Raw genomic sequence first — 17,933 nt, forward strand, 5'->3', positions numbered from 1 at the left:
CCCGACATTGACATGCACATAAACATAGCCTCAATTACAAAGTAAAAGCAACTGAACATAATGTAGCAACACACTGTGTACTTCCCCTGAGAAATGTAGGTCACAGTCAAACACGTAGACTGCAGAGTGGAAATATAGCCCTAGCACATGCTGTGATTCAAGCAAAGCATGCACACATTACAATCAAGACTTGAACTATGTGCACGTGTTCTTTCTTAGTGTGTTCTCAACAATATGCTCCAATGTGTACACCGGCACACGAGTCCCAACTATCCCCACTTGTTGATTCCCACATTAATCACATCCTTCCTCCTTCTTGTGAGCTTTCGTATGTGGCTATTCAAAGCGAAGCACAGTTCAATCGTGAAGCTCAGGGGACACTGTCACCTTTTAGTACACTTGGCCTTCATTAAAACCCCTCTATCTCCATCACATTTCACTCCCATCTGAGTCTGGAAAGGGAACTCAGGAGTCAGAGAATAGCGGAGATATTGTGTTCACTGACGTCCTCTAGTGGTCAGCTACTGCAACAAGCAAGTATCCACTGACTCCTTTGGAAACACTGGCATGAGAGTGGACAGTGCAGGTGCATGCATGTATGCTACTAATGTTTTATATCATTTTCACATGTTTTATCTTAAGTTCATTTGAGCATAAACTCAAAATAACACAAAGTATAAGAAAAGCATTTGCAGAAAAAAGTAACATGACTAATTAAAGACCAGTTTCTCATTGACTGACGATGTGAAAGGGGGTGTGAAAGGGCATGGTGACGGTAATGACATCTTTATCTGACATCACCTTCATGATGTCAAGTACTGTTGTGTAGCTCAGTGAATGATTACTTTTATGTTTTATCACCCTGAATAACAGAGTGCAGTGACTTCACACACAGGAAGAGGGAGGAGAAGAAGGGAGGTCAAAGCATACTTCAGTAATAAGAAGGGATCGTTATTGTTATTTTTGACCACAAACCAGTTGTAGCGGATGTAATGCATTGGTGCAAGCAATTACAGTTTGCAGGTCTTGCTCAAGGATGTCTAGCCAGCAACCCACAGATCAAACCAGAAGCATTCAGTTGCCAGGTGGTCACTACAACTCCTCAGTCAAATGCAAACAGCTTGCAGTAAGTACAGCTCTGCAACACTAGTTGTGTGCTACACGGCTGCTATGCGAATGGCTAGCAAACCAACCAATGTCATCTAATCAAAAAGAACAACAGCAAAAACTGGCAGACTCCAATGTCGATAGGTAGCTACTCACCTTTAGTGGGAGGTTGTCAAATTTCCTTTTTGGATATAGTCATTTCTTTTTTTTCCTTTTCTATATGCTACATTCCACACTGTCAGTGATCTGACATTTCATCCCCACACACACAATAAAAATAAGACATAAGCAGCTATGCATAAGCAGAGATGGTAAGGTGAAATATTGGTGGGGGTAATTGAAACAAAACACAATTCAAGCTGTGATCATCACAAATATTTAGGCAAACATGACACACACTATGAACATGTACATAGCAGTGGTCCTCCCTCTCTCACCACATACCATGCTAAATCTATATATACTAATTAGAAACCTGGAAAACACACAGAATAACATAAACATAAAGGAATGGTTTCTACAGCTGAGCCACGATAAAGCACAGTGAGCAAGGGAGGCAAAGCTGAAGCTTTTGAATGAAGACAGATTGCACTTGTGTGAGCCAAGATCTACCTGACGTGTGCGCCTCTGTGTGTGTTTTGGTTAAGTTGAGCCACGTCTATGCTCTTTAGGCTCAAGACGATATCTCAAGCCCCCCCCTCAGCTGTAGAATGCTATAGTAATTGCTGTGAAATTACCCAGATGCTTGATTTGTATGTTCCATGTACCATTACTATTTTTTTCTTTTTGTTTGGACCAAGAAAATAATGTTATCCATTGGGGGCCCTGCAGCAGCTGCAGTCTCTCAACTTAGTGTTTTAGCAGATTTGCTGCGACAGGTCAAATGCTGTAATGTGGTTAAAAAGTAAGGCAAAGATCAAATTATGACCCATTTTTATTCAGTGGTAGGCTTTTGTACCGGTAATTACCAGTATACAGTCAGACATACATTCTTCATTAAGTGGGGAAGTCATCAAATGCATGTGACTTGGCAGACTGAAATGCAGGTGTTGTGGTCAAGGCAGAAGATGGACTCGAATAGCTGTAGCCTGACTGATATGTAGCCTGGCTCCCATCAGCCAGCCTCAGGCTCTTAACATTAACCCCATCTGATTGTTGATAGGCGCAGTAGAGGGATACCCAAGTGGGGGTTGAGGGCCTATCACAAGCTTTTTACCGGAACTTCTCCAGCTCCAATGGTCTTATCTTTAGCCATGTGTCTACGCTGTGATTGGTCAGATGGAATGCATTAGGATGAAAGACATTGGTGGCCTCATCACAGCAGCAGGAACGCATGTGTACAGTTCAGAGTTATCACAGAGGATCTGAGAAACACAGCTGATACACACACTCAATCACTTCGCTGGAATACCTCCAGGGCAGCCCACAATGCGTCTGACTCTGTGGCTAACTCCCCGGCCCGTGTGCTCTGCAACACATTCACCGATACAGCAATTTTGCTTTTCCTTGAAACATGTTTCAAATATCAAAGCTCAAGATTGAGTGCTGCCTGATGCTTACCAGAGCTGTCTGATGTGTACAAATTCAGATCAGTAGGTTCTACTCTAGTAAGATAATGTAACTACAAGCAAAAGCAGGCTGGATCATCTACCTTCCCTTTGAAAATGATTTAAATAGTGCCATTATTATTTGCAACAAAGGCATTTGACCGATCCTTTCTCATTTCATTTCATCTTCAATACATATTTGTTTAGTACTGCAAACACATACAGAAACACACTGATTAAATTAAATAGAGTTCAGCAAACATATGGCTTATAAATTTGCGTGCACGTTGAACTCACAATAAACACCGTGCCAATGGTGGAGTAATATTTTCCTGTCGATCAACATGCATCACTTCCTGCCGCTATCCATATGCATCACATTCAACAGTGCCACTGTTGTTTCGGCCCAGTGTGTAAAAGAGCTACTGGATGGGGACAGCACCAAGTTGTTTCAGGAAAGTAAGGGTACAGTAGTTTCCACAAATTAGTAGGACGTCAGCAAGGCTCTATGCCAAGTGACTTTGTGCATTCAATTATTCAACAAGGGACATGAAATGAGCTGAGTGTATTTCAACAAAAGCTCATAGGTTATGAGAAATGGCAAAAGAGCAGAGTGAGGAAAGAAAGGAAATGTATAAGCCCAGAGGACAGTTCTTTTTTATCTCTGTTACTCCATCTACGCCAGGCCAGAGCAAGCGATGACACAAGACCAGAGCTAGTGCTGAAAGAGTGTGGAAGAGGGTGCACCGAAATAGGATGCACTCCCCTGAGATAGTCAAGGGAGACCTGTTTGACATGACCAGAACCAACAGAGATTCTTGTGTACAGGGCATCCCTCTATAGAGCCACACACATATGTCCAGCGCAGCCAAGGCAGACGTAACCGAAGCTGCCCGTCTGCGGTTGCCATAGGGAGGGAACCTGATAGGGGATACTATACTTCCACGCACAAAGCTTGGCTTTTTAAAAGCATGAATATGGATTGAGACGACCACAATGTTTGAACATGAATAACACATGTACGCCAAAACCGCACCACAACCGTCTCTGCCCCTGTGCCTCTCACAACCCTACCCCCCTGGCGAAAAATCAACCAAAAATGAAAAATAAATAAATAAATGCATCATTATGCATTGGTCATGGTACTATAGACGAAGGAGCTTCAACAGAGCTCCCACTGTTCTGCCTTGTGATACGGGAAACTAAAAAATGCCTTGTTCGTTTAAAAGGCGGTTGCTCATTACTCTTCGTTAAATTCAGCCTCTAAGTATTAGGATCAACCTGAGGCTCAAGCTACAGCAGTGACATCATGGTGCCACACTATAAGTCATGGTGGCTGTTCATGGAGAGGCCCAAAGGAAACACTGACAATCGTCTCCTGAGACAAGCATATATGCAAGTAAAGTATCGCTTGCTCTATTAAAAATTAAGTGCAGAACAAATGACATGTTAAAGCGGAGCTCTTTACCATCAAAGGAACCTCAAAGTCTCAAATATATTGACAAGCTAGGTTTTAACAAGTGAAGTGAAGTTATACATATGGACTGGTAAAGTAGAAATAATGAGTAAGGGTGGCAGGTATGATTTAGTGCAAAAAAATCATCCAGACTGCCAAATTTTAGAGGTTAAAGATCTGTAACGGAAAATTCAGTTGCTTTGTGTGTCATATATTTTCAATCTCTTCCGCTGGTCTTTTATTTTTACACCCACATAAATGTCCTACCGACTGCTTTCTGCTCGTACTTTTCCAGATGTCAGTCGTGAACTGCCTTTATTTTAATCTATTGCTCTCTCATTGTCAAACAAGATCTTACATAAGTGTTATGCAATCTTTGATGAAATGTCAAACTAATTTCTATGCTAAGCCTGTTTTTGTTTTGTCAATCGAACTGATATTTTGTTTGCTGGTGTAGTTCATTAAACGAGCATAGCTCAGTTGTGATTATAAAATCATTGTACTGAATGTTATTTTATTAACACTATATGACTACTATTCCTTCCCCTCCAACTGTATTTGTTTCCCTACCCACCAGGTCAAGAAAGATGGCCATCCACCAACAATCACCCGCATCGACTCAGGGAGCTTGCGCACCAGCTAAATACAAACCAAATACTTCCTCACTGGGGGAATACTGAGTATCTCTAATTAAAGACTACAGTCTAGACCAGATCAATGTAGAAAAAACCCTTGATTCGTATCATACAAATTAAAATGACTTGACTTACATATCATGAATAATTAAAGATGTAAACTCAACTAATTACTATTGCTCATTTTGCTCAAGTTCTCCTTTCAGATCAAACATCTTATACACTATAATTGTCTATCACAGAGCAAAATAAGAGGGGGAACAGGGCACACAGTAGAACACCCCTAAATAACAGAGTGAGAGATACGTCCACAGAATCATGAAAGAGGAAGGGGGTGCTGACAGATACCGCAATTAAAATAGTTATAACTCTTGTACATTTAAATGATCTTTTCTTTCACATAAAACATCCACAAATATGAATGGAGCGAGGGAGAGTAAATATAAGTCTGAAATTGTTGGCAGATTTAGCTATACCCCAATTGAGGAAAATAAATCAATGTCAACTCTATCCTATGGCACAGGGAAGGTTGCACAGGTCACGTATAAGTGACTTATAGAGAAACACTTGGAGGTATTAAATACTCATGCCGTCAAATGTGGAAACATACAGTACAGACTGATGACATAACATGCAACATTTGGAGGCCCTATTCAATTAAAACCAGCAAGAAGTGACAGGGAGGTCTAATCTGTGGACATGACAGGAGACAAGGAAGTTGAATGGAGACCTTTATGTGTATGTGGTTGGTCTAAATGACAACATGAAGATCAGAGATGGTCACAGACTGCGTCTAAGTATCTAACCATTTATTATCATCAAGGCCAATGAGACGTGTGTGTGTGTGCGTTTGCCTGTGTCTCTGTACGTGTGCATCCTGGAGAAAGTTGGGAATTATTTATACGCCTTTTACCCTGCCGATAACCGGAGCCCCAGCAGTAATAAACAATATTAGAGCTATTTAGACATGAAATAACACCCATACAGTCACCTTTACATTTGTATAACCCAATATAGTACATATAGTCCGAAAAAATAAGCTATTTAAGACAGTTTACCTTGTCTGGGAGCAGAATCGATGGCAGACAGGAAGTAATGTCGGCGCTTCAGAGTTGAGTTTTAGCTTGTTGTGGGCTATGGCCGCAACAGAAACCCATGTTATTATTATGATTATTGTTATTATGGTATTATTGTGCCTTTAATGAGATAATTTAAACCTGCAATAAAAGCCGGTTGTTCAAGTCTGCTGCTTCGGTGGTGGTCTCAACAAACCATTATTGACACCGAGTGACCAATGTAGAGTGCTACATTCACAAGTTGGTGGTCTTAATGGCTTATACCAGCCATCACCAAACAGCAGACCTTGGTCCGGGTACGGACCTAGTGATGACCCTTTACGGACCCATGACCAGTTTAAGTGAATGCGAAAAATATTGTAATAATATTAACATATAATCATGCTGGCAGACGGATCGCAGTGGCAGATTTTGGGCTTAATGGCTTCCGTTATTATGGTTATGTGAATGCAAACACGGTGACGTCACTCAAAATTAACCAGTGAAATTGTTTGTTTGCTGAATGAGAGAACCATGGCTTGCTTCAAAGTAAGAAAAGTTGATCGATAAAACCGAACATTTAATAGTGAATGGATGGACCAATATACAGTATGTTCATTCTTACAAACCGCTGTGTCTCATATGCTCTGAAACTGTAGTGCTGGTCAACAGCAGGAACGTGACGCTCCATTACGACACAAAACACTTATAATGTGACACTTATTCAAGTATTATTCATTATTATTATTTTATGTACTGTATTGTTTGTACAGTTAAACCTTTTATTATTTATTTAATATTTATTTAATTGTGTTGTATTGAAACAATAGGGAAATGTGCAGGGATTCATTATATTTGATTTTGATATGAGCTAGTCTGCTTGATGCATTTTAAGGCAAAATGAGGTTGGGACATTCATTTGAAAAAATCTGCAAAAACGGACATTACTTGATTTTAACTGAAGACGCCTGGTTTATACTGCATTGTACTGTATTTGTATTTTAGTTCATTTAGCCATTTCTATGCTTGAAAATGCTTAATTTGGGATAAAGAACTGTACAATTAGATTAAATGTGCATATTTTATGACTAATACTAGGCTGTACTCAACCATGAAACAGCAATCATTTATGCATTAACTCATGTTTGAAAAACTGCAATAGAGGGAGGGAGCCATGTTTGAACCGAGATGTAGCGAGGGACGACTATGTGTCAAAAATGCAGATATGAGCTGTGAGAGATAAAAATAATAAGACACAACACTTGTGATACATGACTCTTTAGTCTGCACAGCAATTGGGTGTACATACCTTCTTCTGAAGGACATTGACCTTCCTCTCTTTGACATCCAACATATCCTTCATGTCTCTGATTTCTCCTGTTAGTGTGCTTTTTTCATCAGTCAGGTCCTGAAGCTGCTTGTTCTTCTTTGACAGGAATTGCTCTTTTTCCTCTAAACGTACTCGCAGGGCATCTACCTAAAAGACAGTAAGTCAACACACTGGGTTTACTCGGTTTACAAGAGCAGCAATAAAAATTACTATTGGCCGTATTGTGTAAGGAAAGCTGTTTTCACTCAGTGGTCTATTGCCTGTAGAGGTGGGACAAAATATAGATAAAAAATACTACAAAATTGTATTCCAGTCAAGATTATGCAATATTTGTTTTGCCTTAGGTGTCATACCAAGATTTACTTGTTGATTTTTCAAAGTTGTGTAAGTTCAGCTTTGAACCACTGTACGTCAACTAAAAGTGTGCGTGAGTGTGCAAAGTATGATGATGTCCAGAGCTGCCCAACATCTGACTGTCCCCACACTCTACACTCACACATTAAAGTCTGCTGGCTGTATATCAATCTTTACTGCCTGCAGTGAGGAACCCCACACAAATACATAAAAACACTCCACTGGATGTCAAAAGTATTATGTGTATCTCTTCTCTGAAGCTCAGCACCTAACGACATTACCACGCTTTTGCAAGATTTAAACAAATATACAGTCATTTATCATGGTTAATTAGTTATTAATTAGAATTTGCACAAAGTGGGATTCAATATTATTATATAATATAATATAGTATATTATAGTTTTGTTGTTAGAGGATAGAAAACCTGTTTATGACTTTCTAAATATGATTTTTACCATTATTAGGGCCCTGCAGACATGAAATAACACCCCCATAGTCACCTTTACACTCCTATTATTCTTTCTTTATGCCACATTGCCCAAATGCAACACGCAGGCTACGGGATCACTGCAGGGACACAAGAGACAGCCGCTGCTTTAAACATAGTATGCTACCGAGCTAACTAGTTGGCCTCCAATTTGTTTATTGTAACCTTAAAAAATGGGTTTGAAACGGAGTGGGGAAGAAGGACAAAGTAAGAAGGCCCTCATCTTACCCCTTACTCCTAGGTTGTGCGTGTTTACAAGAATCGAGTGGTGTCCCAATTCTCCTTAAATTGAGGGGTAAGGTGATATTTGCTAAGGGGTATATAGCCCATGAAACCAATATGTGGTCGGGGAGCAGACTTGAAATGAAGGGGAAGGTGGAGGTACAACACCCGCTGAGAAGACGGAAGCGCGGAGACGGAAAGAAACATATAAATGTAAGTAATTATGCATAATTATTTCGTTTCATAGCAACGTCACTCATGTTTTATTATATATTCATTTGCTACTCCACGTAAATAGCACCAATATCTAACTTCACTGCAATCTACTGCATTTCATTAATGATTAGACAATGATTAGATAGAGATAACGACCACATTAGCCTGTTAATTATAAGTTATATTTTAAAATCGCTCGCTAGTGAGGGGAATGTACATGACTGAACTGTCCGACAGAGTGCACCCTTTCTCGGCCACGGCAGGTGGCTATCCCCGCTCTATACTTTGGTTCTCCCGAGCTCCGTGGCAGTGCAGAGGCTGCCTGGAGCATGTGTCCGCCTACAATGCATGGCACGAAGGAGATTGACTGACAATGGTCTACAGCCAATCGAGGACGCGGAACACAATGGACAGGTTCTCCCTTATTGTGGGTTCTGAGTACACATAAATATACTGATAGAAGGTGGAGCTGCACATGCCTTCAACTCCCACATGAGTATACAACACCCTCTGCTGGTAGCAGTAGCAAATACAATAACAGGCACATACAACAGAGCACTGATAGATCGCTCTAATACACTACAAGGACGCAGAGCACAATGAGTGTTCATACGCTGTTAAAAAAAACACACAAAATTGCACTTTTAAAAAAATCTGCAAAACAGCAGGAAACACTGTATAACATTGAAATAATGTAGAAATGTATGCACCTTACTGCATGGTAGGAAACATTTATTATCAACAATTTAATTATCTCTTCTGCCTATGTCACAGCCAGCAAGCGGTGAAGGGTAATGATATAATGAGAATGAAGTGGTGTCCCATTTCTTAGTGGCTTCTTCCCTTTGGCCGAGGTTTTAAGGGGTAGGGGAAGGGGAAAGGGAAGGGGTAAGACGAAGGGGAAGGGATAAGGGGTAAAACTGGAATTCAGCCTAAACCCTAGACTAGACGCCAGTCAGTCACGGGGCACATACAGAGACAGACAACCATTTACAGTCACATTCAAACCGCCAATGAGTGGGACCTAAACCCACATTGGCTGCTGAAGTACGTTGAGAACACTACTAGACTTTTCAGTGAACCTCCATCTTTTACATACGTCACTGTTTCACTCTTGAGCACAATTTACTACACAATAAAGTTGGGTTTGTCAAAATTTATTACTGGTGGAATAATTTGACTTGTTAATCTTTTAATACAGACTAAGAACATTTTTTTCCAAATGAAAGTCATGATCTTTTTGTGCAGGCAAAAGTGTATGTGTATGTGTATGTTTCTGGGTGTGTAGATCAAGAGTGCACCACACAGGCCGCAAGCACACAGTGCTCTCCTCACAAGACGCATTTGAAGCAGGCCAAGACCCCCCTGTGTAAGATGGTGTAGCATGTCTTATATTGCTCCTCTGGCAGACAACCAGAGTCTAAAACTGAGTTGAGTTCTGTCCTCCCCTTGCTGCATTAACACACACACATACACTCACAGAAACCGGGTGACACCACTAATCCTTGCACCTTTGGTATGTTAGAGTGTTCACATCAATGCGTGCTGAAGTTCAGGTTCTGCAACATGAGTGCAAAGAGTCCCCCTACCCTGCAACTCCACCTGGCATGGAGCAATTTAGCAAGAATGTACTAGAAAGCCTGAACAGGAAATCCCCACTCTCACCTGCACTGACTCACTAAGCTGGGATAGTACAATAAGAACACCCTCTAAAAGCATCAACCACTGCCAGAAAAAAAGAACTAGAGATGGATAGATGAAAGGAACCTTAAGTTCTATATGGCTTAAAACAAGGATTCACAAAAAAATTGTAAATAAATATGGTGGGAATTTTAGCTGTATTGTTATTATACTTAAAATATCAACATCACTGACAGACAGGCAATACTATAGTCGCTTTATCTGCTGACAACTAAAAGGTTAGAATGATGAGCAGAACAGTTGTCTTAGCTCCCCTTTCACTCACCCATGCAACGCTGGCTCTTTCCACACAGTATATCAATATTCCAAACCCTTCAAGTGTTTTCCTGTTACTGTTAAAAGTTATTGCCCCTTTTGCAAGAACATGCTCTGAGTCTTTATACTAAATGTATTCAATGTTACAAGAATTCCCATACAGTATGTGCCATTGTGATTAAAGCTAACGTTCTCTAACATTCAATATGTGTTTGTCCCTGAAATATTATTGTGCTAACCCTGATCAAGACCAAATACATATTTTGAGGGGGTAATGCATTAAAATATGCTTACATTTATGCACCTTTGTGAATCATTGCTACCCAACTACGCAATCATCACCCCAAAACACTCCCACTGCACTTTCAGAAGGACTGTTCTATATCCAGTGGTTGCAAAATCGAAGACAATTGTAAATATTTGATATGACTTTAAAAAAAAAGGATCTCTGTCGGTTTGCAGGTTTGATACATGTATTGATATCCACTTGAGCTGACGTCCTCTTTGTTTCAAGGATAGCTAAATGTGTATTCTGGACACTGGTAGCAAAATGAATCAGAGGTTCAAAAAAAACATCTCCTCTGTTTGTCCTCACCTCCCTTTTTCTGCCTCACATTTCATCATAAAAGTTTTTCTGGCAGCAGAGTCTGCAAAGGTATCAGGCCCACAGTGGGCCGTGTGCCGTAATAAACAATACAGGGCCCATATGAGTCAACCACAATCAAGACGAAGAAGTAGAGAAAATGGGAAGAGCACGGTAGACCAAATCCGGTGGACACGTACATAGTCACTGTTGCATTCCCACGAGTATACATACTCATTGCGGGAATCTAGAAGGGCCAGTGATTCAAAAAACATTCCTGATACACCACAAATTTCCTGATGTAAATCTTTAATCCTTTGTGACCTTCAAATGTGTATAAAAAGATACACCACAACATCAATAGTGTATATAAAAATAACAAAGTCAACACATCCATCTACAATATCAGGGTTGTGTGATATCAGTGACTCCAAGATAAAACATGTCACTGCCCTTTCCATTCGAATGGAAACAAACAGAAATCTTTTACCGGAATAAAAACAAGTTTAAAAAAAAAGGTGGTTGCATAACCCACCAGATTAAAATCGACACAAGTCTATCCTCTGGTTGAGCAATTCTACATTGTTAATCTTATCCAAGTGAATTCATTGTTTTGTTGATCTGACGCAGACTTTAAGTTTTTGTTGTGGTCAGTGGTGAAGTACTGTCACTTTTCTCTCGTCCCATCCTCAGATACAAGAAGGGGATCACATGTTAATTCAACCCCTCCATCTGTTAATTTTCTATACTGCTTGTCCACATCAGGATCATGGGTGAACTGGAGTCCATCCCTGCTGACTTCAGGCGAGAGTCCGCGTATACCCTAAACTGGTCGCCCGTTAATCACAGGGTGCTTTTAATATCCTGCATCTTGACACTGAGCCATTATCTTTCGTTTGTCCATTTTATCCAGCATCTTAAATTTGCTGTTTTTGGTGTACAGTACATTGTTTCACAAAACTGAGTTGAATCCATCACAGTAGATTCCCCATTTTCCTGATGGACTCAGAATCTGTAAAATGTTTCTATGTCCTGCCACATCAACCAGTTGCTCTTTTGAACGAGATTACTTGCCATCCTCACGAATAACCCAAAATATCACTTCATTAGGATCACTTTCACCTTTACAATACTTTTCTTAAGAACACATGCTTATACCTTTTACAAGACACAGATGAAAGCACAGAGTGAATTTATTTATTTTCTGCCACTTATCCTGTTCAAGGTCATGGCTGAACTGGAGGCTATCCCAGCTGATTTAAAAGTGGGGCTGTACCTCGGACACCAGTCACAGGGCACACCTGATGTGCAAAGTACTGATGATGTAATGCAATGTAATTATGTCATGTACTCACTTCTGCTCTGAAGGTTACTGTTCTCGATGAAGTTAAGACATGACGACAACAGTGCTGATCTTTGCGGATATTGCCTGTCTTGTCCTGGCCAAACGTCTGATGAGGGCTCATTAAACAAACACATCACCTCAGAGTAAGCTCTAGATAATGCACGGAGCTGGGGATGTGGCACAGTCACAGGACACGGCAACGTCTGTTGATAAAGCCATGGCAACACAGCTGTTTGCCCAGAGGCTACAGAGGTAATAATCAAAACACAGATGTAACATACACACAATTCACTGACAAAAGAAGAATGAATAAATGTTCTCTGCCAGTGCATGAAAGTAAATTGTATTGTACAAGTGGATGGATTTATGAGCCAGAAAATGGAAGGAGTATCAAGCTAACACTCACTGTGTGCACACCCTCCATCCACCACCATTACCACTACCAACACTGACGGACATATACAACACATGCACACATAAAAGAGTTACCCAGCATTAACAAATGGTCCTTTTTTGAATATTACTTCTGATCATCCCCATTGTTACACAGCTGAATCGTGTTTGAAGAAAAAAAACGATTGCCGGAACCCAGGGCTTCTCAGAAAATAGCTTTTTTTCAACAAGTTAATAGTCAACTTTTTTTAGTCACTTGCCATTGTGCTGGTGGAACTCATAGATTTTTTTTTTTTTATTGCAAGGACAGTTGAATTATTAGTATTCATTTGTGTGAACTACCCAGGGTGACTATAATGTTACCAGCATCTGTATTGTTATCCTTCTGAGCAATATTTAATGCAGTTTTGTCTTAGAAAATACATAGCATAATGGGTACTCGGGTGCAACAAAGCTGTACTTTAGCTCCAAAACACAAATTTACCTGTATGGCTGTTTAAACATCCACAGTCCTTTTTGTATGTGTGTGTTTTTCACATTGGAGTCTATCAGACTACTGAGTATTAGTCTTAGAACCTAAGCACCACTAAACACAGCACCACACAGGTTCAAATTTTAACAGCTTCCTGTCTGGTAATCATGTTCACTGCATATTCACGTCAACACCCCCCAAACAACCTTTTAAGTTAAAAGACAGCTATTATTTTGAGTAACTGTTTCATGTCAAAACCTGTGTTCTAAATTGGAGCAAGAAAATGTCTACACCAGGGGTCACCAACGTTTTTCCTTGTGAGAGCTACTTTTACAAAATGAAAATGGCCAAGAGCTACTCATTTTTGTAACATTTATGTTCAGAGCTTATTTTAAACCCAAACAAAGCGAATATGCTTGTTTTACCAGAACATTAACAAAATGCTGGTGTCCACAACTCACATTTTGTATTTCAGAATGCATTTCTTTCTACTGTTCTTTCATTATTAACTGAAAACCTGAATGAAAAGCAGGCTTGCGGGCACCTCATGTGGTCATGGGGGGCTACCTGGTGCCCGCGGGCACCATGTTGGTGACCCCTGGTCTACACGGTGTTTTTTTTGCTTTTTGGTGTTACTGCTCAAAAGAAAAAAATGAAGAAAACAGTTCTCTATAGTGAGAGAACATCTGAAGTGCAGCATGCTTGTCTCTTTGTATGTTTGTGTGTTTATTTGTATGCGTGGATTAAAATTTGAGGTTAAGTGGTTTAAGTAAAATTATGTGACCCTGAGGTGAGACAAGCTGGGAGCGAAAAGAAAGCCATGTGTTGTTTCTGGCCGTCTTAGCAGCCTCAAACGAACAGCAGACCAAGCCAAGCCATCGCTACAGTGCATGTGTGTTTTATTGATCTTCAGCATATTTTGATATTGAAAAAGTTCCACAAAAGGACACATGTGGGATAAATCAACACAAAGATGATGCTGCATAAGTGACCTTTGATTTCATTTGAGATGAACAACATCGGAGTGCATATTAGCACACTTATCTGCACATCTTCATATTGTACATTTTGACAATTCCTTCCACATATTTACCATTTCCGCTGCATAAACCATTAAAGCTCTGATCCCCATTCTGACCTCTATGACTCCACTTTATGGTTTTTCCACATGGTTTCTGCAGGGGCTTTATTTTGGACCGTTCTGTGTTTGTTCTGGGGAGCCCAAAAGCTTTGCTGCTTAAACTGCATCCCAAATCGCATGATGCCAGCAACCAAGGACCATGCTGTTAGGTCTGAGAAAAATGACCTGGTTGGTCACATTCAGATAAGGTCACCTTAAAACCACCTGACAACTGTCTTTCATGACAAGTCTGTTTATTTTTGGACTGGGAAGTCCTCTGCTTTCATGTATTTCTTCATATTTCTCTCATTTCCTCCACCCACATGTTTTCAACAGCCTTTTCAAGTTGCTGTCTAAAGGGCTATAATGGCTTGATGCTACATACAAAATGCTCACAGATGGAAAGGCAGCAGCACACTATCAATATCAGAACAGCTTAGCAGCCTATTTATTGCAGTTGATGCACCTACAAAGTTAATAACAGAATTGTGTTGATGCTGCTGAACTTTTATATAAACTGAACTGTAACAGTGACACAATATATACTCTAAAATAGGAATTTGTTTTCATCAAATTTATCCACCTGATTTTTGCATGGAAGTTGTTTTCTCATTCTCAGTAAACTCATTCCTCACCAATGTACTTATAGCCTAAGACGGGGTGGACGGTAAAGGGCAAGAGAGAAGAAAACATTGGCCAGAGAATGCAGATAGAGGTTGATCTGGTGAAAATATGAAGAGGGAGATGAAAGTGAGGTAGGGAGACAAAGAGAATGCCGTGGGGGTTGACTCCCAGGAGTAGAGCCAGACTGAGACCCCATCTTCACCTGACTACCCAACATCGACCATCAATCAGTTAAAAGAATAAGAAAGATCAACAAAAATAGTACCTTGGTACATTGGCGGGCTACAGCACACTACATCATTGCACCATTTACTAACAAAAGTACACAGACTTCTATGATATAGCCATTCAGGAATTATTCTCTTAACTTCAATACTACTCTAACTATTTGGATTGGATTGTGCAATGAATGAATTGAATAAGTTTGAAAAGATGTGTAACATTGACATAAATCACAAGGAAATGCCCGGGGCTGTCTTCAACTAAGGATTTTCATAGTCCAATCTGATTCCTTACATTTTGCCCATCATCAAATGTTCATACTAAGCCATCACTTTGTCTTACGACATCTTAAGATGTATTATGAACCAAAGCAAAACGTCTTTAGATATCTTAAGTCAAATAAATTTGAAGACATGCACCCATTTCTTGAAGACACCAGAGGAGGCCTGATGGCATGTGACTGACCATAATTTCAACGTAGCTCCATCCATCATTTAAACAGTCTACAGTGGAGAAATGTTTTAACCACTAAGTTATTTTATTCTATTTTGTCTTATTCTATTTATGCATTTGTGTGTATTTATACATGTGAATGGCAGCTACATTCCTGCAAACTAGCTTCAGCATTCCTCTACAATGGAAGAAACTAGGCTTGAGTCGGACACTGGTTACTTATGTATTAACTCTGTGATTGGCCAGTCACACACAGCAACCGCCCTTCCCTAGACGGACTGCCTACAGCCAGAGAGAGGAGTACGCGGTGCATTTGAAAAGACTGAGTTGAAAACGGCTTGTGTCGCGTTGGTCACTGCCTCCACCCACTTTTTTTTTTAGGTTTTCCTCATCTCAGCTCTTATCTAAAGTTACTTTGTAAACTTGTTTCATTACGTACGCGGTGCATTTGACAAGACAGAGCTGTAAACAGCTCGTGTTGTGTCGGTCACTGCCGGTGTTTTTTTTTTTGTCTGCTTGCTTCTAATTTGGCTGGTGACATAAAGTCAGTCGGAAAACTTTGCTGGTAGTACTGAACGCGGTGTTTCTGAGAAAAATACAGTGAGCAAGGCTGACAGATTATTTCCCTGTTTGCCATCACTGGATGTTTGCATGAATCACCAACTTCACACAGATCATTAAAAAATAATTAAAACAAACAAACAAAAAATCTTACAGATCACTTACACACATACAGAGTACACATATCGCTGAATAATAAACAATAAATATAGAGACTTCTAATCAATCCATGTCAATTTCAGACTTAAAATAATGGTCTAAATTCCGGTGATTTAACTTAAACTTTGAACCCTGCCTGCCGCTTATACAGCGGTGCAGCTAATCTATGGCTAAAGACTAATCTCGTGACATCTCCTTTACTTCAGAACTACTACTAATTGTTTAAATACTCTGCCGCTCACGAGTCAGTGAGGAAATGGTAGCTTTTTTTTGGGCAGGAGCCAATCACGTGCTATCATTGTACTCACAACAAGCTTGTCAACGCATGGGAAATTGCAGGAGTTCATCATATGCAACAGTGTAACAACATAACAGTCTGACTCATCTGACTCGGTGTCATCTTACTGAGACCGACGCTAAATTCAAACAGCGGCTCTCTCGTATTGGTACATGTAATGTATATTTCCTAGGTGCTTTTTGAGTGTTAAATGTAAAATGTGCTTAAATATGTATTTTTTTTTTACTAGCAATAGGCCATAGTCAACGATAAAACAGTGATGATTTATTAACACATTTTCAAAAACTGTCATAAAATGAAGTGGCGAGGGACAACTATAGCCTTTGATTATGTAAAGTCAATGAATAATACATGTAATACGGAAAAGGCACGTAATATGGAACCGCACATTAAGTGCTTTCCACACACTATACGCCTTACAAGCCGTTCTGCAACTTGTGGCAGTTTTTGTTCATCGGAATTAAACAGCTGCCTCAGCGTTAATGTCCAAGCAAGTAATTATACAGTTGATCAAAGCTCCTTAAGATTTGTCAGCTCAAAACTCGCTGCATATGACTTCTATCAAAACATGTGACAGTAGCGTCTATTTCATAAATTCACAACTTCCTGATACCGCTAAGCATCATGGGAAATGTAATTCTTTTAGTGTAAATATAAAGCTAATCTGCAGCAATCTATTTTACATGTGTCTTTATATAACTTTATACCTAAATGATTAGTGTCATGTGCGCACTCTGTTAGTGTTTGCTGCCACCTGTTGTCTGTTTGTAGTACCGCTGGTTGTTATCCCTGGGCGGAGCTGCCACTGCACACCTGCCTCTGATCAGTAATCATCAGGACACTTAAGCCTGCTTAAGCCAGGCTTGCTCAATGCCACATTGTTTTTCCAAACTTCACCAGGGTCGAGCACATCCTTTTTCTGATGCCAATCCTGCCTGTGAGTCATTTTTGTGCCTTTCCCTTTTTGTCAACTGCTACTATTTAGTAAGTTCTTGTGATTTTTTGCCATTTAGCTTTTGTTGCAAATTTTCATTCTTTTGCTTTACTTTGTTTGTTTAAAATTAAATAAAGTTAGTTTAAAATAAAATCCCTGTGAAGGTCCACAGGATTTTATGTGGTACTTTTACCGTCCTTGTAGTGTGCTCTTTCTTCTTTTATTAAACCTTGACAACCACCTGCCCTTTATGTTTCTGCTTTGTATTGTATGTACTTTATTTATCCCACAGCGGGGAAATTTACTTGTTACAGCAGCAAGACAAGTAAAGAGAACAGTGTAAAGAAAGCAAGTTTGGAGTCCACACTTTTGGAAAATATGGACTATGCGGATATGCGCTGGT

At 39.9% G+C, this 17,933-nt stretch overlaps 1 protein-coding gene across 9 annotated transcripts in view; it reads right to left on the reverse strand.

Annotated features, from left to right (window-relative positions):
- LOC129177254 (ERC protein 2-like) overlaps positions 1 to 17,933 on the reverse strand; it is a 204,532-nt gene that overhangs the window by 139,473 nt on the left and 47,126 nt on the right. For all 9 annotated transcript variants that reach the window (XR_008569602.1, XR_008569601.1, XM_054768222.1 and 6 more), the window contains one exon: positions 7,110 to 7,277. Coding sequence is in view for 7 of the 9 variants with exons in the window: in XM_054768222.1 (XP_054624197.1) it covers positions 7,110 to 7,277 (168 nt within the window). In the remaining 2 variants the exon portion in view is untranslated. The remainder of the gene's footprint in view (positions 1 to 7,109; positions 7,278 to 17,933) is intronic.

The sequence above is a fragment of the Dunckerocampus dactyliophorus genome, chromosome 1 (genome assembly GCF_027744805.1).
Source record: "Dunckerocampus dactyliophorus isolate RoL2022-P2 chromosome 1, RoL_Ddac_1.1, whole genome shotgun sequence".
NCBI classification, from domain to species: domain Eukaryota; kingdom Metazoa; phylum Chordata; class Actinopteri; order Syngnathiformes; family Syngnathidae; genus Dunckerocampus; species Dunckerocampus dactyliophorus.